General features: G+C 38.4%; 1 protein-coding gene across 16 annotated transcripts in view; it reads left to right on the top strand.

The window, feature by feature from the left end:
- The window catches only part of LOC107690382 (myocyte-specific enhancer factor 2A-like), a 113,986-nt gene that overhangs the window by 82,828 nt on the left and 7,850 nt on the right, over positions 1-23,308 (top strand). For 8 of the 16 annotated variants that reach the window (XM_016488695.1, XM_016488693.1, XM_016488700.1 and 5 more), the window contains 4 exons: positions 6,847-6,978; positions 7,044-7,178; positions 9,128-9,353; positions 22,452-22,639. In XM_016488695.1, coding sequence (XP_016344181.1) covers positions 6,847-6,978; positions 7,044-7,178; positions 9,128-9,353; positions 22,452-22,639 — 681 coding nt within the window. The remainder of the gene's footprint in view (positions 1-6,846; positions 6,979-7,043; positions 7,179-9,127; positions 9,354-22,451; positions 22,640-23,308) is intronic. The other 8 variants (XM_016488708.1, XM_016488706.1, XM_016488707.1 and 5 more) reach the window with 6 other exon arrangements.

Genomic DNA, 23,308 nt, shown 5'->3' with positions numbered 1-23,308 from the left:
ATGTACTCACTACGCAGTTATGTCGTGCTGGCTTTACGTCAGTCTCTCATTTTTTGTGTGGACTGCCAAAGTTTTATCAATACAGGTCTGGCATGCATTCTATATAAAAAAAAAACGAATATTGGCACGAATATTGGCAGCTGTCCCACTGTCCTGTCTCTGAGCCATGCGGGACATGCTGAACAGATTACACAATATGAGTTTTCAGCTCCCTCTCCAGAACCGCTTACGCCAGCACTGCCCACTCTCCCTCTTTCACAAACTCACAATCCAGTCTCTCTCTGCCGATTATCGGCGCCGATATTAAGCATTTTTATGATTATCGGTATCGGTCATTTTTACAACCAATTTGCCAATAAAATAATTGAATTTTGAAAAATGCTATTTGGCTCTGATGCAGCCTGTCAGAACCTGCCACAGCCATATCACCCTGCAGCCCAATGCCCCCCTGGCCTTTGTCAATCATGGCCTCCTAATAATCCCCAACCACTTGATTGGCCCTATGACTTTCTCTCCTCTCCACATGTAGCTGGTGTGTGGTGAGTGCCCCCCACTCTGATAACAATAACACTTAATTTCCCTGACAAATGAGCCAGCTATCCCCACACTCTGATAACAATAACACTTAATTTCTCTGACAAAACTTACTATATTAGACAAAAATAACATTTTTGTTTGGATGCTTATAGGGGTCGACTGAAGAGGTGTTAGTGAGGCTAGCAGGGGGTGCTCACCCTGTGGTCTACGTGGGTCCTAACGCCCCAGTATAGTGACAGGGACACTATACTTTCAAAAAGCCCGTCTCAGTTAAACTGAGGTCTGACTCTCTGTGGTCATTAAAAATCCCATGGTACTTCTCCACTTAAATCGTGCTATGGACTAGTATCTGTAAATATTAAGCCGCAAAAAGACTATTTAAATATGAATCCTGCATGTTCTGCGTGTCTCTGTATGTGTGAATGGCACTGACGCGCGGTTTTTTTGCTACACACATACTGAAGTGCGTGACGCTCGCGGTGTTTTCAGCATCTGCCGTCTCACCAAATGAAGACATAAATACATGAACAACATCCCCAGAACTGCTCTGAGAGTTACTTCATGAGCATTTGACCATTTTATTTGAGTAAAACTATCGTCATATCATATACATAGGCTACAAAATCTTAAAAGGTCCTCATGGCAACCCGTCAAAATAAAAGTTTAAATAAAACTTTTGTTTAAAAGAATAATCACACAATACGCTATTTCTTCCATGTTTTAATTTTAATAGTAAACCACTTTGTTTGTCAAAAATAGAGTTGAACTCTCATTTGATTAAAAGATAAATTAAATGAATGTTTTATGCCTTCATTTGCACTGCACTGTAAATTAAAACTAATGGAAATTACTGTCACATAGGCCAATATTAAGATACTGTCACATAGGCTAAGATTAGGATGACAAAAATTGAGACATTTCAATAGGCTTTTGAACCAAGTTTGCCTAAAATAAGCTATTAGTGTTATAGTTTCATTAAAATAGTTGCGGTCTTCTTAACTTCTACAATGGAGCTATAAAGACAATTAAATTATTTACACTTATTATATACATATATATGTGCTTTTTAAGTTAATCAATTGATGTGCATTAGATGATGAATTGAACAGTCACCTCTTGTAGGTTATGATTTAGTCATCAGAAATTAATCAATGAAGAATTATGAGAGGTTATGCAATTACATATACATTTCTAACATGTAAATTATTGATGCCAAATACTTACATTTCCCCAAGCTGTTTAGCTGTAGTACAGTATTCATAGGCTTAATCATGAAGCATACAGTGGCCCCACTTTTAACTCTCTCTTTATATTACCCTTATTGTAGATGGATGCACGGAAGAAGACAGGCAGTTTTTGTCAGAGCCCTTGTTATTCTTAATTTTGACATTAATTTTCATTTTTACACCAGACATATATATCGGCTCAAAATATCGGTTATCGGTCTACTTGGTCTGTAATAATCGGTATCGGCATCGGCCCTGAAAAACACATATCGGTCGACCCAATACATAGAAAAGTAAAAAAAAAACTGACTAGATAGGCAACTCACTAAATTTTGAGACACAACCATCATCTCATCTGGTGTTGTCTTTACAAACAATTTTTTTTTCTGCAAAGGTTGGAAGGATGTTGCATGTAGTCGCCACTTTGGCCTGTTGATGAGAGATCATGGCAGCCGTACACTTAAAGGTGTAATTGAGAATGCAAATGATCCAGTTAAATCAAACTCATGCCCCATCTGTGCTTGTATTTAGTGGATTTACTTTCATCACTTGTTGGCAGCATCTTATTTTCTGCTGTAGTGCTGCGCTGACAGATTTTGATCGCAACGCATAACGCGCCCTTCTATGACCATACTGACATGCAGAGGCTGCTGATTGGCTGCATCGTGAGGTGAAGGAGCTGACAGGTGTTGGGGGAGAGGGACACCTGTTTGGACATGTGCTGATTTAGTGATCCATTTACTAGAGCTGCAGGCAGTGTCTCTGGGACACCCAAAACATGGCAAGTCGTTTAAGAAGAGTGCCATCCCAGTCCTTCAGATTTTAAAGCACTTGGGGGCATGGTGCACTATGGGATTGTGCAAATGTGAATTTTTTTGCAAGACAAAAGGCCATACTAATGCTATTGTGTTGCTTTATTTTGGCATATGTCACACTATTTATGTTTTATTTTGACTCACAATATGCTTTATTTGTTTGATTGGATGCACAATAGACCTTGGCACCATATTTAAATTTTTAAAGGAAATGAAAACGATGCTGTGAGGGACAGAACTATAGTGTGTTCAATGATAACTTTCACTCAGAAATTGCTAGTAAATTTTACAAATCATTACAAAGAAACGGCAAGTAACACTTAGTTTAAATGTGACATTTTAAATTAGAAAGACTGAAATAGTAGTTTTTTGTAAAACATTAGTCCAATAGTCTTTGCTTTATGTAAAACAGAAAGGTAAAACTAAAAATAAATTTGTGTCAAATCCTTTTTTACAGTGTAACAATTTTCACTCAGAAATTGCTAGTTCCTTTTTTTAGAAATAATGACAATGTAACACATTGAATTAAACATGAAATTTTAGTAGCAAGACTGAAATAGTACTTTTTGTTTTAGTTTTTTACAGTGTACTGTTGTTTAACAACATGCCAATTGTTCAGCTGACAAAACATCTTTCCAAAGGACTTTCGGTAGACAAAAACTTGTGAGTTTTGAAAAACACACCATCTAGAACATTTATACAGTGCATGACATTGTATTACTGTAAGTCTATCCCTCACATCCCCTTTTTTCATATGCGTAAAATTCAATATGGCATCTACTCTGATTAAGGTCTATAATGTAGTTCCATCGCATTCTTTGTTTGGAAATGTTGTGCTCATCAGCACTGTGTGCCCATGAGAAGGCCGGCCTGGCGGTCTGCGATTTCCACAGGGGCCCCTCCCTGCAGACTCAGGCCCCAGCGGACGGGTGTGTCCCTAGGGTTACTGTGGAAGTCAGCGGCCCTGCCCTGCTCACACAGACCTCGCTGCCCAGCTCCAGCCACAGCACTTGCCACATAATGAGCAGGTTGGGACTATAATTTGCAGGTCCTGATGGAATCTGTGGCACTCTGGGGGAGAAAGTGCATAGTTTCACTGGTAAACACAGTGTTTCAGAGAGCCACATAGGGCCCTGTAAACAGGAAATGACCCAGGAAGGCGTTGCTCAGAAAGAGAGAGCGAGAGCCACATTCGGCACCACACTAAATAGCTTTATGGTTACAGATGGTCCCAGAAAAGCCATGCATCTGTTGCTGTAAGCAGTATACCTCTTGCATTTTGTGTTTCGCTTAGACATAAGCACATTGTGTACATGTATCGATTGTTCCTGTGCATGAGTACGAATGCGCTCTGATGTTTGAGTTCACACCGTGCGGAGCTCGGTTGCATATGTCATTAGATAAAGTAGATAAGGATCAACAAAGATCTCACTCTACAGTCACAGACATACCAGAGGACTGCAGCTGCACTCTAAAGGCACTCTCACACACACCCACACACATACCTACACGCTCACACACATCGCGATAGATACAAAGACTAAGGGGCTTGTTAGTGTATATGCGCTTTGCTTCACTTCCTTCAAAACATGACTTTTTCATCTGAAAGAACATGTAACCTCTGCTGCCAAACTACCCTGAGTCTTATTACAGGAGCTCCATGTAGTAAGAAACAGACCAGGGCTTCAAATGAAGATTTCCCTTTTTTGAGAACCTGGCAGCCTTCATTGTCATCTTGTTAATGCAGCCGGTCTAATGGGTAAAGGAGAGTTTGAAAAATATGAGGTTAACACTTTACTTAAATCTGATATGCAATATATTATTCCTTATGAAGATATTTTTAATGCCATATAATGTAAATGCAATTCTTTTTTCAGAAATTGCATTTAATTAAATTATTAATTTGCATTAAATTATATATTTTTAATTACAGAAAGTAATTGTAATATTAAATTATCTTCATAATTAATTATAATGCCTAATGATGCATGAAATTGTGATGTATTTCATAAATGATCATTATTTTTGTACATACTTAATAATAGGCTACAATACAGTTTTTTCCTGGTAATGTTTATACCTTTAAAGACTATAATGCATGACAGTACATTAAATTGTGTGTTGTGTCCCTAGGGTTACTGTGGAAGTCAGCGGCCCTGCCCTGCTCACACAGACCTCGCTGCCCAGCTCCAGCCACAGCACTTGCCACATAATGAGCAGGTTGGGACTATAATTTGCAGGTCCTGATGGAATCTGTGGCACTCTGGGGGAGAAAGTGCATAGTTTCACTGGTAAACACAGTGTTTCAGAGAGCCACATAGGGCCCTGTAAACAGGAAATGACCCAGGAAGGCGTTGCTCAGAAAGAGAGAGCGAGAGCCACATTCGGCACCACACTAAATAGCTTTATGGTTACAGATGGTCCCAGAAAAGCCATGCATCTGTTGCTGTAAGCAGTATACCTCTTGCATTTTGTGTTTCGCTTAGACATAAGCACATTGTGTACATGTATCGATTGTTCCTGTGCATGAGTACGAATGCGCTCTGATGTTTGAGTTCACACCGTGCGGAGCTCGGTTGCATATGTCATTAGATAAAGTAGATAAGGATCAACAAAGATCTCACTCTACAGTCACAGACATACCAGAGGACTGCAGCTGCACTCTAAAGGCACTCTCACACACACCCACACACATACCTACACGCTCACACACATCGCGATAGATACAAAGACTAAGGGGCTTGTTAGTGTATATGCGCTTTGCTTCACTTCCTTCAAAACATGACTTTTTCATCTGAAAGAACATGTAACCTCTGCTGCCAAACTACCCTGAGTCTTATTACAGGAGCTCCATGTAGTAAGAAACAGACCAGGGCTTCAAATGAAGATTTCCCTTTTTTGAGAACCTGGCAGCCTTCATTGTCATCTTGTTAATGCAGCCGGTCTAATGGGTAAAGGAGAGTTTGAAAAATATGAGGTTAACACTTTACTTAAATCTGATATGCAATATATTATTCCTTATGAAGATATTTTTAATGCCATATAATGTAAATGCAATTCTTTTTTCAGAAATTGCATTTAATTAAATTATTAATTTGCATTAAATTATATATTTTTAATTACAGAAAGTAATTGTAATATTAAATTATCTTCATAATTAATTATAATGCCTAATGATGCATGAAATTGTGATGTATTTCATAAATGATCATTATTTTTGTACATACTTAATAATAGGCTACAATACAGTTTTTTCCTGGTAATGTTTATACCTTTAAAGACTATAATGCATGACAGTACATTAAATTGTGTGTTGTGATAATGTGTTTTAATGTATTACACTATTTTAAGGACCAGCTATGCATAGATAAACATTAAATTGTATTATACAAGCCTTAAGTAATGTGTTACCAATAGACTCCCCTCTGACAAACGAAATACAGACTTGTATTTATTAAAAACTACAAAAAAAGCTTCCGTTCCCTCTGGCTAAAATGGCTAATATTACAGCAGGTGCTGTGCCCTTTGCACTTTGCTCTTAGAATAATCAGTCCACTCCACACTTAAATAAATGTTTGTGACCAGATTTGATAATCCGTTCAATTTGTACATTGCTTTCATTCTGATAGGCTCCTGTGAGTGGCAGGTGTGCTGAATTACAGTGAGAGAGCTTCTAAAGCACTGCACTGTGGGATCCTCTTATGTGTGTGTGTGTCTTCCAGCTGGGTGGCTTATGATAACTGAAAGATAATGAAATATGCATCACAACACACACATGCTGAGGGAAATGTATGTTCCTAAGAAAGAGAGCAAAGAGGAGGGAGGGAGAAAAACGCAGAAAGAAAAGACGATTTGGTTTTCCCCAGCCTAATGTTTTTAAGGGAAAGGATAAGGAGTGACAATTCAATTTCCTCCCCGGGGGCTAATGCAATAGGCATTGTGCAACCATCAGCGTATTACCTCTTAATGTATTTGCCAAATTATCCATTGAACTGTTACAGTGCAATTTCAACATCCCGATCGCAGCTCTTCTGTGTTCACTAAGCAGCATGCAATTGTAGCAAAGTTCAGTAACTGTATTTTTCTTTATTACATTCTGTGAGTTATGCATTTTATCAAAATGTTCTGCCCTAGATTATTTAAGTAGTTAACTGTCGTATTCACTAATTTATCAATTGCTTTGGCATTGTTTAAATGAACCCAACGATAACAGCTGTTTGGGTTTACATATGTCTATGTTTGTGTGAATTTTCCTATTTCATTTTCAGAAATTAAGAAACAAAGGCCATATCGACTGTGCCAGTCCTGATCCAGATGACTGTTTCGGTCACAGTCCCCTCATGGACGATCGTTTCGGCAAACTAAATGAAGAGAGTGATTTAATGTACAAGCGCTGTGGTGTAAGTACTGCTTCCTCCCTGCCTTTTTGTGTTGATCCCTCTTTTTATGTTGATGTTCATTACAGGCGCTTAACAAGAAAGAACACAGAGGCTGTGATAGCCCGGATCCTGACGCTTCATATGTCCTCACCCCTCACACAGAAGAAAAATATAAAAAAATTAATGAAGAGTTTGATAATATGATGCGAAATCATAAAATCGTAAGTAAATGCAACGTTTTTGCTTGGCTTTGTGGCAGAAAGGGTACTCCCCCCCCCCTTTTTTTTATTGCCTCACCCTGCAACCTCTGTGAACATTTTTTTTTAAAGCATACTCTTTATAGTTTTTTTTTGTCTGTTAGAAGTGCACTTTTTTTCTCATAAATTTTACAGCCTTTTTCTCTCACCCTAATAAGATCACAATTTTTAAACCTTTCACATTATTAAGATCACAATTTGAAATTGTTTTGATCAATTTCTAAAATAATAAGCACTTTTTAGATTCTGTACATACACTGAGGTATAAAATTGAGATTTTTACATTTTGTAGTTGAATACATTTTTAATTACAAATTATATTATCAGCATAAAATTTAAGTGAAAAGTTTAATTAACATTGTTAACATCACAAATTAGCTTATATTAAACTGCACAAACCTGTTTATTTCCAAATGTATAAATGTAAAAACATTTTGGTGTGGATTTTCGGGCCTCGCTGTATTAAAAAAAATAGTACAATTGTGATCTCTTTACAGTATTTTTATTTTTTTTTGTTCAAAGAGAATGTCTCTATGTCCACCTTCTGGCTAGAATACTGACAGATTCATTGGTTGAGGTAATTGATGTGTTCTTCCCAGCACTCTCCCCAAAAGATCTGGAAATTGAATATTTTCTCTCAGTGCTGTGGTCTGTCCAGGTCATGTGATGGAGAAGATTTGCCACTGTATAAAGATGGAGAGACTCTCACACCATTTCTCCTCCACTCATTAGAACTGATTTCTTTTAGTCTCACTCTTTCTGGTGGGTGGCAACACCTGTTTTTTTTGTTTATCTCCCTGGACAATTTCTTTAGTCCTTCCAGAAGCCAGAGTCCTAGTACAATCAAATAACTGAACCATTTTCAAGTTCAAGCTGGTAACAAATAAATCTCAGAGTATTTAATTACAAAATCGAGTATTTTTTTTTTTATTGAGACAATAGTGATCTTATTGGGTGGTGACCATATCATTCTGCACCTGATATTGGGTGCCAAACAATTGTTTCCACTGCACCGAATGGACATAAACAAAGCTCGAGTTCTTTGTGTCATTAACACACTAATATTTTCACTAACTGGCTCGCTTCACTGTTAAGTGAATGGACACTGTCCTTGCTCACACTCGCTCTGGATAACTGTATGGATAGTCAGCAATGCACTGCCTGTTGAATTGATTATGATGCCAGAGTTGCTGCCTTATGATTACTTGTAGTTATTTCACCTCTTTTTTCCCCATATAAAATGTCTATATGTTGATTACAAAAAATCAAAGTATTTTGTGTTTTTCTGTGTTTTATTTGTTTTGTTTTGTGAAAGGGCCAAGTGCAGTGCTGGCTATAGCCATGTTTGACTCGAAAGCTATTTCAAGATATTTCCCAAATTTGCATGGCTTTGTAATATATCTCATCCCAAGATGTTGTTTTATGTAATGAACCTGGGTCAAAATTGGTGTTCCGAGCACAGTGAAAATAACTCCCAATAGGATAATTGTTTTTCAGGAGTATTTCTCACTTTATGCCGGGCTTTTTGGACAGCCCAAGGTGATCCCGAGATCTCCCTCCTGAGATTACATTTTTCCACCCGGCAATCTATCTCCTGTTTTCCTCCATTGTATGATAAAAGCACCAAAGCTCAGGGGTCATCTTTCACTTCTAGTAGAAGCCTGAAGATATGTGCAGCGTACCATTATGGGCAATTCTACCTGAATGTCCAGGCTAAATGAATTCAAACGCTGCACAGAACCAACTCGCCACCATTCTCTGATTGTATCGTTTCTTCTTGAGATATAATTTAGTATCTGTGTGAATGTCAATTTTGATACTGGGATATTTAGATGAAATATAAGCATGACAGGTTGCTTTAAGAGTCTTTGATGCCTCCCACATAAAGCCTTTTTTGTGTGTCTCTCTTCCAGCCGACGGCCTTGCCCCCGCAGAACTTCTCCATGCATGTGGCTGTGCCAGTGACAAACCCCAACGCAATGTCCTACATCCCCGGGGCCTCTCTGAGCAGCCAGAGCCTGTCGGCCGCCACTGCCTCTCTGAGTGACGGTGCCATGCTGTCTCCTCCTCAGGGTTCCCTGCACAGAAACTTAGTGTCTGCCGGGGCCCCACAGAGGCCCCCCAGCACAGGCAGCACAGGTTAGTGCTATTCCCTCTATGTTTTTTCATTTCTACCAGCAAAAGTGGGGCAGGTTCTGCACCGTCACAGGATTGTGGGATTGTAATGGCTTATACATCAAGAGATGTGTTTTGTGTCTTATTGCTTTGCTTTGAAAATTCAATACAGATGTTGTTTTTTCTACATCTCACATTGAGAAATCTGTAGTAATGGAACAGTAATGTTGTTTCCCAGCTGCTATGTACAGACATCTATATGTTTCTTGTTATGCTTTGTGTTTCACACCTTCTCAGCACTAGCACATATGGAACGGAAGTGAGATCAATTAGTAGTCTCCTGGAAGTGGTCTCCATGACGACAGCAAGCTTTAATACCATCTGATCTTTAATATGGTCTGACAGCAGTGGGCTCTGTGGCTGGGCCGCACCAGCCCTAGTGTGAACATTGAGAGACAGACAGGCAGACAGACAGAATGACTGTCATACAAATAGTGGATACAATTACAGTAAATGTGTTTCATAAACATTTTTCTGTTACAATAGATGCAACAGAAAGCTTTTTAGATTTATACTGAACCTTTATGAGGAACCTTGCAACCTGAAAATCCATAAATAGCTGTTTTGCATTTGGCCCTTGTGCAATTTATGTCTTCAAGTTATAGCACGAGAGTTAAATGCATGTTTTTCTGCACTGGACACATTAGTCATCCTTTTATCTCTGTTGCTATGTAGGAGGGAGGCATGATCATAGTAAAGGGCAAAAACACTGCTGAACTGCATTGCTGCAAAATAATGTTTGATGTTCCAACAACACCCATTACTGACCTCAACAATACCCAAACGCTCACCCTCCACAGGCCAGCACACGCTCTCTGGAGGTTGTACTCGTCAGTACAAATATTGCTTGAAATCATGATGGAAAGATTTGATTGAGATTATCTTGTGTAACTGACTTGTGGGAGATTCTGTGAGTCAGATTTGTTTATATTCACATTTCTATGCTTTGATGCTAGTTTGTTAGTTTCTTTGAGTGCTTGCCTTTTGAGTATCTTTGAGATAAAACTGAAACGGAAACTAAAAAAGTCTGGACTGGCCAGAAGCCAAAACTGAAAATATTGTATAAAACATTATACAACACAAATTTTAAAAGATTTAAAACATAAATTCAGTGTTAGTCTTGCTCAGTTGTACATTACATCATATAAAATTAGATGTTGTGTTAGTCTCTCACTCTCTACATATTGCTTGTTGCAGAGAGGTGCATGCGTGTAACAGAAAAAAAACGCTTTATTAATCAAGTATCAAGGGGTGTGAGATATACATTACTGTTCAAAAGTTTGGGGTGATCAAATTTTTTAAAATGTTTTTGAAAGAAATCTCTTATGCTCACTATGGCTACAATTATTTTAATCAAAATACAGTAAAACTGTGTTATTGTAAAATATTGTAAAAATTTAAAATAGCTGTTTTCTATTTTAATATATTTTAAAATGTAATTTTTTCCTGTGATAGGAAAGCTGTTTTTTTTAGCAGCCATTACTTCAGTCTTCAGTGTCACATGATGCTTCAGAAATCATTCTAATATGTTGATTTGGTGCTCAAGAAACATTTCTTATTATTATCAATGTTAAAAAGAGTTGTGCTAATATTTCTGTGGAAACCATGATACATTTTTCAGGATTCTTTGATGAATAGAAAGTCCAAAAAAAAAACAGCATTTATTTGAAGTAATATAAAAGTTATTACTAGCACTTTTGATACATATGCATATGTTCTGAATAAAATCATTCATGTCTTTAAAAAAAGAAATAAAATCACTCACACCAAATTTTTGAACAGTAGTGTATGTACTGTAACTTATGCATACAGTGCAAAAAATTTTAGATACTAAATAAAAGAAAGAAAATGTGAATGATGCAAAAGTCGCCTCCATGACATTAATGTGTTGTGGGTAGTTGCACAAGGGATTTGTATGTGCTTGCGAAGATGTTCTAAAAGGTTTTTACTGTGATGTTATGCAGTTGCTAAGGTTGTGTTCTAGATGGTTGCCAGGGAATTGTTATACTGTTGCAAAGGTGTTATATTGTGTTGCTAGGTGGTTGCTATTGTGTTCTGGGTGGTTGTTATATGGTTGTTGACTGGCCCACCTTAAAGTCTGTATGATAATTGTCTTTCATGACCCGGGTCATTCCTTCAGTGCAATGTGTTTTTTCTAGGGATGTGCGCGACGACTAATTTGACTGTCGTTTAAACGGAAGTTTTGTATCCGACTAGTCTAAAAGCAAGAAACCCCCAAAAGTTGGTAAGAAAAAAACAAAAAAACTTTGTGCGTGCGTGTATATAATAGCCTACATTTGAAATACTTAATCTATGAAAATCCTCAAAATCCCTCAATGAATTCCGCTAAAAATAGGTCACAATTATTCCTTCTAATTCAAAATAATCCCACACCTTACTCGTCTTTCACGTGGTCACTTTTGAGCTCGCCACAACTGACACAAAGAAAACTCATGCGAGGTCTGAGGTAAAAATGTAGTTTACGCCCAGATACACTTTTAAAAATAATGTTTTATTTTTCAAATGTTTTATTTTAACTTATTTAAAATGTTTTAAATGTAACAATGGTAATTTGATGGTAACATAAAATGATGGTAATTTGAATGATAATTGTGTTTTTTTTTTCTTCTTTTTTTTCTGTCGTGTAATCGACTATTGTTTTCAGTGTCGACTAGTCGACTAGACCCGCACATCCGTTGTCAGATCCCTTAGATAAATAATATCACACTTCTGCTCAACAAGCCACATGATTTGAGTAATCATTCATGTCTGTAGTACAATGATACATACCAAAGTTTAATACTTAGAATTAAGGGTTTGTTCAGTATGAGCAATAGTGATTCTTGCTTTAGAAGGGGGGCACTTTCGCTCCTTAAAATTCTGCAACATTGAAATGTGTTTGACACACTAAAGGGAGCACAACGCTGCGTGTGAAGGCTGGCCTGTCACACACATGTACCCACACACTCAGAGATAAAAGATGCAGATGGTTAATCATCTCATTTTGTGCGTCTCATTAGGTGACATGCTGGGTGCCCTCACAGAGCTCACAGTGCCGAGCGGTGTCGACTCCAGCCCTGCGGGAAAGTCCTCTGGGGTGACTGCATCAGCTCCTCTGTCAATAGATGTTTCGCTTCGCAGGGGTTTCTGAATCTGCTTCCTGTTTTTATGATTGATATGGTTGATTTGTAATAGGGGATATCATTTTCAGGACGTATGTCGCCCTCTTTCTTCATCCTAATGGAGTAGCACCATCTTTACCGCTGCTCCTCATGCGACCGGATAAGCGGGTCTCCCTCAATCACATCTCCTCTGCTTAGAGTAAACCTGGCATATTACAATAGAGAACACCACCCCCTTCTCTCTCTTGATATTTGGAAATCTAGGCCAAACTGTTATGAGCCAGTGATGGATGTTGAAGTGACTCTGCCCTTTATGAGGACATAAAGGATATTATCAAGGGTTTTTCTATGGCTGCTCATGAAAAAGAAAAAGAAAAATAGCATATTACAATTATCATTCACAGAAAACCTCAGAGGTTGTCTCACAGGCCTCTGAGACACATTTTCCACCCAGATGGATGAGCATTAAGTTGTGCTAGAACTGACTTGTGGGTTTGGGCGTTTGATAGAGCGGGTGTAAACAGTCATGTGATGACGGAAAATGGCGGCAGCTGCAAGTGTCTGCCCCGTTGCTTTTGTGTACACACACTGTCAAGTCACCAAGGATGCACACAAGGTCATATGTCCAACTGTTCCTCCCTGACAGTTACAAATACAAGGGTTGCCTCCGTACTCTAGTGGGCCTCTTTGTCTATGTCAGCGAAAGACTAGGGCTACTTTTTCAACATTACAAAACACCCAAGCACAAGAGCATGACTGCTGGAACAACAGGCCGTGAGATTCATGCTCTCTCACATGATCTTGAAGATTCCTCCTGCCCTAATTTGCTGGTGGGGGGTGGGGCGATGGGTTCTTTTTTCTTTTTCTTTCTGGAAAACTTGGAAAATTATCACTATAAAAGTCAACCAGGATCATTAGACATAGTGAGGGTGCAGATTAGATGCAGCTCAGCAAGAAGTTCCGTTCTGTCTGTGTCTGTGCATGAAACGGTTAACTATGTTTCAGCAGCTGATTCAGACAGGTAAATAAACTCAGCATTTCCATTAAGGCCTCGGCCCCCTGCCTCCATCCCTCCCGGCCCCCTCGAGTTTCCTTCCCCCTATTGACAGGTGCATCTGTTTTCCTGGTACTGTAGCAGTTCTTATAGGGCTGGCGTAAGCCTGCTAAATGCCTGACCCAGCAGAACCCTGCAAGCATTCGGACCATGACATCCCTCTAAGACTGTTGTGCACAATGACCAGGCAACCTGTCATAAGCATTCTGTGGCGGTGAGAGGCAGAGACAGGTGGTATTTAACCATCTTTTTGCCAACTACACTATATAATTATCATATATCATATGGTGGTGCTTGTTAAGTTATTTTGATAATTTTTTACTTGTACTGTGCCAATACAACCCCTATTTTTGACTTTGAGCGGGTGCAAAGACTTTTCCGCATTCGGACCATGACATCCCTCTAAGACTGTTGTGCACAATGACCAGGCAACCTGTCATAAGCATTCTGTGGCGGTGAGAGGCAGAGACAGGTGGTATTTAACCATCTTTTTGCCAACTACACTACACTACACACACACACACACACACACACACACACATATGCGCTTACTGAGTGCTAAGTGTCCGAGACTCACTTGATTGAATGTACACAGTGGGAGATAATATTGGTTTTTGAGTCTCCTATGAGATCATGTACAGTATAACACTCAGAGCTTTTTGGTAATGAATACCACAGAGTACTTTTTCAGTAACATAGAGTAGAATTCATTGCTATTATGCGCCTGATGCCTCTCATCAGTCTTTTAATAATTGTCAGACATTTATGAGCCAGTCCCCACTAGCATAGTCCCTTTGCGACAGTATTGTATCTCTGTAGAATCAATATTTAGAGATTTGAAACAAGGATGTTGCTAGATATAAATGAAACCCGGGGGTTAGCCTATTAATGCTATATCATAATGCAAAAATATCTACACCATTTAAATTGGAATTCAATATTTTGAAGGAATGTTAACTTGGCTATGCTGCATCAAGGTTTGGTAAAACCTTGGTATTTTAATGAAATGTTTAATGAAATAATCAAACATATTGCATTATATAATAAATGAGAGAGAAAATGTAAAATAAATACATTTGCGGGTGCAAAGACTTTTCCCATAGGCAGCAGAAGCAAGAGGGGGAAGCGAAATATAGCTCAGAGAGAGTGAGCACAGTCCCGTGAAACTGTCGCAGATGAGTGATAGAGAAATGGAGTGTGTGAATCTATGCAGGGACGGTGCCCTGTGTTGCCCATGGAAACACTGACGTCTTTGCTGTCATCTCAGATGCCAGAAACCGCAACTAGTTTTGAGAAATTTTAAGAACGTGTTGGCCTGTTATTAATGAATATACATTTATGGTGTAATTTGTTTATTAATTTCCCATAAATAATGCAATTGAAGTTAAATTACTTTTCATTCAGGAAAGATTTGGGGCTACAGCCACTCTAGCCCAGGTCTAGTGATGGCCCAGCCCAGAGTATCTGGGGAGATTTAAGGTACTTGGACGTACAGTGCTTAGTTGACAGTGGCATTATGGGGTGTAGCGAGGAGCGTATGCCCAGAAGTCTCAGGCCTTTGGCTCTGTGGTCACATAGCGCACTTTGGATCTCTGATCACATAGCGCAGCTGTTGTTTGTTCCAAACAGCCTCGACCAGCGTGGCTGCCTTGGAGAGGAACCACTTTAGTGCTCCTGTCAGATGGCCATTCCTTGCATACTTATGATTTTTCACAAGCAGAAGGCACTGGGGGAGTAGAGACATCTCAGAGCAGAGCCTGCAGGAATGCGGCTCACAGCACTCTTCTTCTGCTCTCTCCCCTGTGTAGAGCGAACTCATATTGCCTGAATGAGTTCAGCGCAATGCTCTGATGACCAGTTAAGCCAAAGGAATGGTGAAGAGGATCCAAGCGTTAATCTAAGCACATACACCGGCTCTCCTCTTCGGGGAAAGAAAGCTTTTTCATCATGCTGACATGCCCAGCTGGGGTGCAAATGAATCTTTTTGTTCGTGAAATATCAGGCTCGTGTTGTAGCACAATTCTTTATCTTTTGAAGCGATTCGGTGTTACCTAACTATGTACAGTTGCTGGAGGTCAGGATGAATCATCAGCACTGTGAAACAAAATGGCTTAGTTTCCTCTCAGAGTTCTCTGATATGGAAGCTCAGCACGATTCCAGCAGAATGTTTGGTTTCGGATCATCTTCGTTTCAGATTTTATTTTGTTATTGACTTTTGCGGGGAACAGAAGGCCTAGTTTCTCTCAAATTACCCAGATCCCATTTTTTGTATTGACACGAAAGAGAAAACAAAAATCTCTTCCCACATGGTGAATTTTTCAAATCGATCTGGACCCAGACTTAAGCAGACAGAATGTCATTGATGGATTAGTTTATATTATTTTATTTTATTAGATAATTGTATATTTTTCTATATATTTATATTATTCAATTTTATATAATATGCTTTTTATTTGAATATAAATTGCCTTGAAATCTAATTGAGAAAAGTCAGAAGTTTAGAACATTGTAAGCCTGAATGAGGCAATTCAAGCTGGGCATTATCAGCCCTCTCTAAATTTAGTTCCATTTTTTTGTCAGTTGTCCCAGCATACTTTAACATCTGTCCTGGTTCCTTAAGCACAGGTTCTCTGTGTGTGTAAATGCAGAATGAAGACAGCCCAGCACAAAACCACTTATTGCTGAAGAGCCCACAACTCCAGAAGGTGAAATAGTCCTCAAATGATTTGTGCTCAATCTCCTTTGATCCAAGAGATCTTTCGATCATCTCCATCTTAACAGAACCACTTCTAAGGTCTGTGTAAGGGTTTGTGCTTCAGAATTGGATAACCATGAGAACGTAACATGTTAGGACCTTGTGTTTTCTGATAATACTGGTGTGTCAAGTATTAAAGAGATAAAATGCCATATATTCAATATGTTTAAGCAACTAAGTTGACGGTTTGGCAGCTTAATTTAATTAAAATTGAAACGATGTGAAGTCTTGTTAGATGTGCTTTCGTCATGGGATCACAGAGGTGTGGCTGATACTTTAGAAGAGCAGATCCCACACATTCAATTAGTGCACTGCAATAGATTTGGCACTATGAGCTGATGTGATAAAGACACCTTATTCAAGCTATAAGAGCAAGCTCTCAGCTTGCAGATTACACCAAAGTTCACAATGCGTGATCGTGCACAAAGAGGAAGTGATGCAAACATAATGGTTCCAGAAATACATCATTTGTGTTCTGATGAGCACCAATTAGTAATCTGATGAACCGATCTTTGAGGCAGTCTGGAATTCAGTTTTGAGTAGTGTGCGCAGATGTGCGTTTTGGCCATTTAGGACCTTCTCAGTTAAAAAACGGAGTTGTATCTGTTATGCAGCGCGCCTAGAAGCTGCGCAGCTTCCTTCATTAATACTGAAGAATGAAAGGCTGTTGAGGAGCCCTGTTATTTAAAGCCCTGTTTGTGTGTCAAAAGAATGTTTCTCGAAAGAGCGTTTATATGCCAGTTACTTAACCATATCTTGAGGTCCACGTCATCCCGATCCAGTCCTCTCAGTCTTTTTTTTTTGACTTTCCTCATGGAGGTATTATAAATTATATTAATTTTTTTGTTCAAAAGAGCTCTCCAAGTAAAATATGAATTGGAATTTTTTATTTTTTGGCACCAACAGTTGGAACTCTTTTCCCAGCTCACATTGTTCCTGTGCATGATTTCCAGAGCCAAAACAATATGGCTGCACCCGTTAAGAGGTACTGTTCAGCCTCATTAATTAAGACTATAATTAGAATTTGGACTCTGTTCCTCTTAATCTATTAGGGAGGCGAAGCTTTGATTCTGAAATCCATTAGTCTTTTCTCATTCATGCATACTTGCCCCTCTGAAGACACTACGTTGCTCAAGGTAATGATGACTTGTAAATGGTTAGGACTTATCTGGTGCTTTATATCAAAACAGCCTTGCTTTGAAAAGAAACAAATGATTTGTTTTGAAAAGTGGGTCATTATGTAACCATGCTCCCATAGGATCATGCATTACTCAGAGCTGAGCGAGAAACTTATTTTATGAAAGTAAGCAGCATTGTTCAAGACAGCAATGTAATTTGACATAACTCCTCTGTATTTGGTGTTCATTTAGGAATTATGACATTGGGTTCCACTCTGTTCAGTATGAGAGGATTCAATGTGCGACTTACATAGACACGGTGTTTGAAGAGCGAGAGGGGTGGGGACACTGGTTACAGCTCAGAATCAGAGCTGCTTATGTCTCAGTAGGGCCTCAGTTACACATTCCGCCTTTTTGAGAACAGGCGCCTTTTTCAGAAATTGGGAGCATTTCAACGTAATGATATCATCCTCCCTCCTTTAGATCATTATCAGAGCAATGCACTGCCGCTGTGCTTTTTTACAGTAATTACAATATATTTTCCTCCCTCTCACTACAGGTTCACACACTCCAGTGCTTACATTCATCTTATATTTCCTGTCAATTGAATAAGCATTTACAGTACCAGCCAAAAATTAAGACACACCTCCTTATTCTTCATTAGTACGGTTTTCTGCATTTAGTCATCAAAGTATTACATAATGCAAATTGAAGTATGCAGTTCTAAGATTTTATATGCATTCTAAGTTCTAAGATTCTATAATATAGATAAGATAATTTATTGATATTTATTGTAAGATAAATGTAAATATATTGTTATTAGTTTAAAAAAAAACTGTTTACATGTGTTATATATCTGAAAAATGAATAAATGTTAATGTTCTACTTGCCAAATTTCATGAAAGGTATTTATTATTCTAAGACAACTGATGAAACATCTGATGTAATCCTCAAGTTTTTAATTATACCAAACAAAAAGTTTGTTTTTGTTTGTTAATCCAAGTTAGATGGGTGATATTCATTGAGATTTGGAAACTGCATGAAGATTTAGCTTCAACTGAGATTCTCTTACAATCTGCTATTAACATCTTATAAGTTGTCTCAGTGACCTGTTGAGTAGTGAACTTGCCAAACACGTTATGTGTGGGTGACCCTAGTTGAAATCTTGCTTGGATCATTTCCTGAGCCCACTTAATTTGATTGTTTCCTGTCTGTTTTTGAGTATTTCTGTCTGTAGATACCCATAGGAAAAAATTTGCTCAGTGGTTGCTTTCGCTAAACTCAGGAGACTTAGATGAGATTCTCATGTATCTCATTTTAGTATCAACAGCATTTCAGATGTTTCTCCTAAAATTCCTTAGGAGAAATGGAAGTAGACACAAATTAGACATGAGAAATATTTGAGAAAAAAAGTCAAAACTGAGAATGTGGTGGAAGAAACATAGATATCTCTTTATTGTCTTGCTGCAATCTCTATCAAGACTCCATTATAGGAATATTTTATTGCTCAGTGGTTGCTCTTTCTAACCTCAAGAGACTTAGTTGTGATTCTCATGCATTTCTCATTTTAGTCTCAACAGTGTCTCAGATGTTTCTCCTAAAAATCCTTAGGAGAAATAAAAGTAGACACAACTGAGACATGAGAAAGTTCTGAAAGAAAGAAATCCAAAATGACAATGGGAGAGAAACATGAGAGAAACATAGGAGATCTCTTTATTGTCTTATTGTCTTGCTGTAATCTCTTGCAAGACTCCATTATAAAAATGTTTTACTGCTCAGAGGTTGCTTTTATTTTTGTTTGATTACAATGGGGGTTTTCACCTTTAATGGTCAGGACAGTAGGAGTAGAGGCAGGAAACAATTGGACAAGTGAAAATTGAACAGAAGCAGGAAAGTACCTTTAACTGGGATTCGAACCCATGTTGTCTGAGGTGCAGTTGTGCCTTCACGTCGATGTGCTTCCCACAAGGCTATGGCTCTGACAGAAGTAACTCTACGCTCAGGATGCAAAGGGGTGATTCTCTTATATATCTCAGCTTTGTCTTAAGATGTCTTCAGTTTTATTTTAGGAGAAATGTTAAACTTGTACTAATATTGTAAATACTAAAACTATCATTTAAATAGCATTAAACATTTCAGAATATCAAGGGTTACTAGTTGAAATGTTTCAATTCTTCAATGTCCAGCATTGTATATACACCACATTTTCCAAACACACTAGAAAGGACTTACAAGTGCAAGATGTTTAGTATAAGAGCAATACCTTTATTTATTTATTTAAGATTTTTTAAGACTTTTTTATTTGTATTTTTTTTTTTTTAATATTTAGATAGAACAAATGTAACACTAGTGTACCAGTTTTTTTTTTTTTGTTAAAGAGAATTAAAATGTTGTTTCGTACAGCCCATTTTTGCATGTATGTAAATATAGGTTATGGTTTCCTCCGTTAAATCATTGTGCAGTAAAACACTGTCTACATAAAACAACTTCAAATATGACAATGAATGTATTGTCTTTGATTGAAATGTTGTGGATAAATGATATTGAAGCTAGCTAGCCAAAGGGAAGAAAAATACAATAAAAAAGAGATCTCTTTAACATTTCAAATATGCTGTCTACATAAAGCAACTTCAAATATGACAATGTATGTGGATACATGACATAGAAGCTAACCAGAGGGAAGAAATAATAAAATAAAAATAGATATCTTTAACATTTCAAATATTTACCCTAGACAGAAATGAGGTTACTTTAAGATTGTATGGAAACTTTTGCTTGAGTCTCCTGCTTCTCAAACTTGTCTCCTGAGACAAAAACTCTAACACTCTCACAATGGTCTCCTTTAAAGCTTTAAAAGAGATCTCAGCAACTTTAAACACTGTGCTCAGATTTTTCTCCTAATCTAAAGACTCTGGTGGTCTCATATTTGTTTCCTCCAGTGTTTCAAACAAGATCTCAACAACATCACAGACTGTGCTCAGATTTTTCTCTTTAGCTAGAGACTGTGGATCTCTCACACGTGTCTCCTCAAATGTTTAGAAGAGATCTCAACAACATCACACACTGTGCTCAGATTTTTCTCCTTAGCTAGAGACTCTGGATCTCTCACATTTGTCTCCTCTAAATTTCAGAAGTGATCTCAATAACTTTACAAAGTGTGCATCAAGTCAAATGCCTCAATATGAGCTCAAACATTTCTACTATATAATATGTATTAAGAATCAAATGAGTCAATTAATAATCAAGACTGAGTCATACGCTGTTTATGTGCCTTTCAGCAAAGAAAGCTCCAGGGTTACATTTTCTTTAAATAAGTTTGGATTAAAGCCATCATGTTAGTCATGGGGCTTTTTCTGCCCCCCACCCAATGCTCATTTCCTGTGGGGGCTTGCTGTGGGACAGCAAGAGAGAAGGCCATCATCAGAGAGACAGAGAGTAGAGACATGCACTTACTGTGTCTCTGTTAAAGCACTGCTGAGAGCGACACATACACGTAATGCTCACAGCTCAATATTTAATAAATGCTTTTTATTTCTGGGCTATACCCATAGGAAAGAAAAATCAAAAGTGAGATCTCTTTAACATCTCAAATATTTCTCCTACACAGAAATGAGGTTACTTTAAGATTGAGTGGAGATTTTTGCTCGAGGTGCACCCTGTTTGTTTTCTTTATTTTATAAATGCACAACGTTTTGTTGTTATTATGTGTGAATACAAATAAAAGTAGACCATTTACAGATTCGATTGATGTATTGCTCTTATCTGTAAGATCAAAACTGAAAGTGTAATTTAAGTTCTTTTCGGTGTTATCAGGAGAAGATGCCACAAAACACGTATCCGCGTTTGTCGACCCCAAAGGGTTAATCAAGCTGCTGTTATGGAGAAAAACACACGGAAATGACATTGCACTTTGCTGTATGCACAGTTCCAAGCAAATGGAAATGAAATGAAATGGACCTTTTCTGAAAACCAAAAGACATTGCACTTGTTTGCCTGATGGTTGTTGTTTAGTTGCTCAGCATTTTTCATACTGACGAGAGAAAACATTGAAACGGAGACCTTAGGGGTGATTGTGCTTTGGTTTGAACGTCGGCCAATTGTAATTCCTGTGTTTGTCTTTGGAGGTTACACATTGTGGGTAAATGACCCATGATTGTTAGAGAATATTTCAGATGGTTGTGTGAAGGAACTTGCTAACAATGTGGGCCAGCAGATGGTAGAAAGACATCTTTGTAAAGCTCTGACGTTCACATGAAACCAGAAACCTGCAATATATATAGTATACGGTGTGAGGTCAGTCAGGTGCAGACTTGATGGATTAGCCTGTTCGTTCTCATGTGATGACATCATTCACACACAAACTTTTCAGTAGTTGTTGTTGATGTTTTGCAGACTGACGCTGGGTTCCTCTCATTGTGCTTTTTTGGGTCATTACAGCATGTGCTAACATTTAACATTCAAATTTTAAATGTATCCATTTGCACTAGATTCAGCAGGAGAAGGTTCCAAATAAAAGTAGCTGTAGTTCAGTTTCGAACTAGGAATGGCAAAGTACAGCATATGTAAACATATCATTGACACCCCACCAAATTTTTTTAGATTTCTTCTCCAAAATGGCACTTTAATTGTCTTTGATAGCAGTGAATGGCTGCACTCAGTTGTAATGACTTTAGCCATTCCTTCTTAAATAGCTCAAGTCACACTACATTTGTTAAACTGAATTGCTTTCCTCATCCTGGGACACACAAAGACAGCTTTGACGCCATTGTACACCAACAGAACCAAAGGCTCATAAATTTCAAAATTTATGTTTTATTTTTGTAAATGTGTGGGATAATTACCAGAGTCTTATTAGAACTTTCCCAGAGGGTCGGGAACACTTAACGTTGCGTGCTATGAGATGCTACGACTGCAGCTGGGAAATGGCATGTCGTCCGATCGACTGATGGCTGTTGGGGATTGGTCGATTAGAGCACAATCCCATGATGCTTTCCACCCATATGTGTGTCTCAGCAGGAAACGGCTATGTTAACCCAAGGGGCTCACCGGGGCTTCTGGGTACACCCAGCGGGAACGGGCTTGGTAAAGTCATGCCTGCGAAGTCACCGCCGCCACCGGGGGGCAACATGGGCATCGGTAGCCGCAAGCCAGACTTGAGAGTCGTCATCCCACCATCCAGCAAGGGCATGATGCCACCCCTGGTGAGTATAAAATAATTGATTCTTCATGTACACATCCACAAGACTGTTGAGTGAAATTATGGACTTTAGATCAGTTCGCTGACAGTGAAATTAAACTAAAATAGTGTCAGTTACACAACAAGCAGAGCAGTGGCGCAAAATATCAGAAAACCAGGTACCCTCACTCCTTCTATTATTCATCTATGAATTAGAAGGCCTCTCAGATGATTATAATTAAGGTGCAGAGAGCTCTGGCCACATTCAGCACCTGAGGCTACACCCAGCTGTCAGCCTCATTAATCACTAAAATATAAAATGGGAAGCAGAAAAAAAGAATATTATTATTATTTTGTTTAAAAATGCAGAAATTCAACTGCAGAAGCTGCTTGGGTTTCTTCTACAGCACGGCACATGTACAGAATCTTGTTTGGTAAATAGCGCTGAGGTTACGCAGGACTCTCTTAGCTCAGCGTAAATATACATATGCATGGGAGTATATGGAATACCACGCCAACATTTGGAAGCGGTATAGTTTCTTACCCATCATGAATCAAAACAAATCCCACATGCCAAGCTTGTGGCATCTGAAGTCATCAGTAGTAAGAACCCCAGAGGATTATTCATTTGTGTATATTTGCGCGTATGGTGAGAGTCCTTTTGTGTGTGTGTGTGTGTGTGTGTGTGTTTGTG

The sequence above is a fragment of the Sinocyclocheilus anshuiensis genome, unplaced genomic scaffold, assembly GCF_001515605.1.
Source record: "Sinocyclocheilus anshuiensis isolate Anshui unplaced genomic scaffold, SAMN03320099.WGS_v1.1 scaffold609, whole genome shotgun sequence".
Lineage (NCBI taxonomy): Eukaryota > Metazoa > Chordata > Actinopteri > Cypriniformes > Cyprinidae > Sinocyclocheilus > Sinocyclocheilus anshuiensis.
This window is presented reverse-complemented; position numbering and strand designations above follow the sequence as displayed.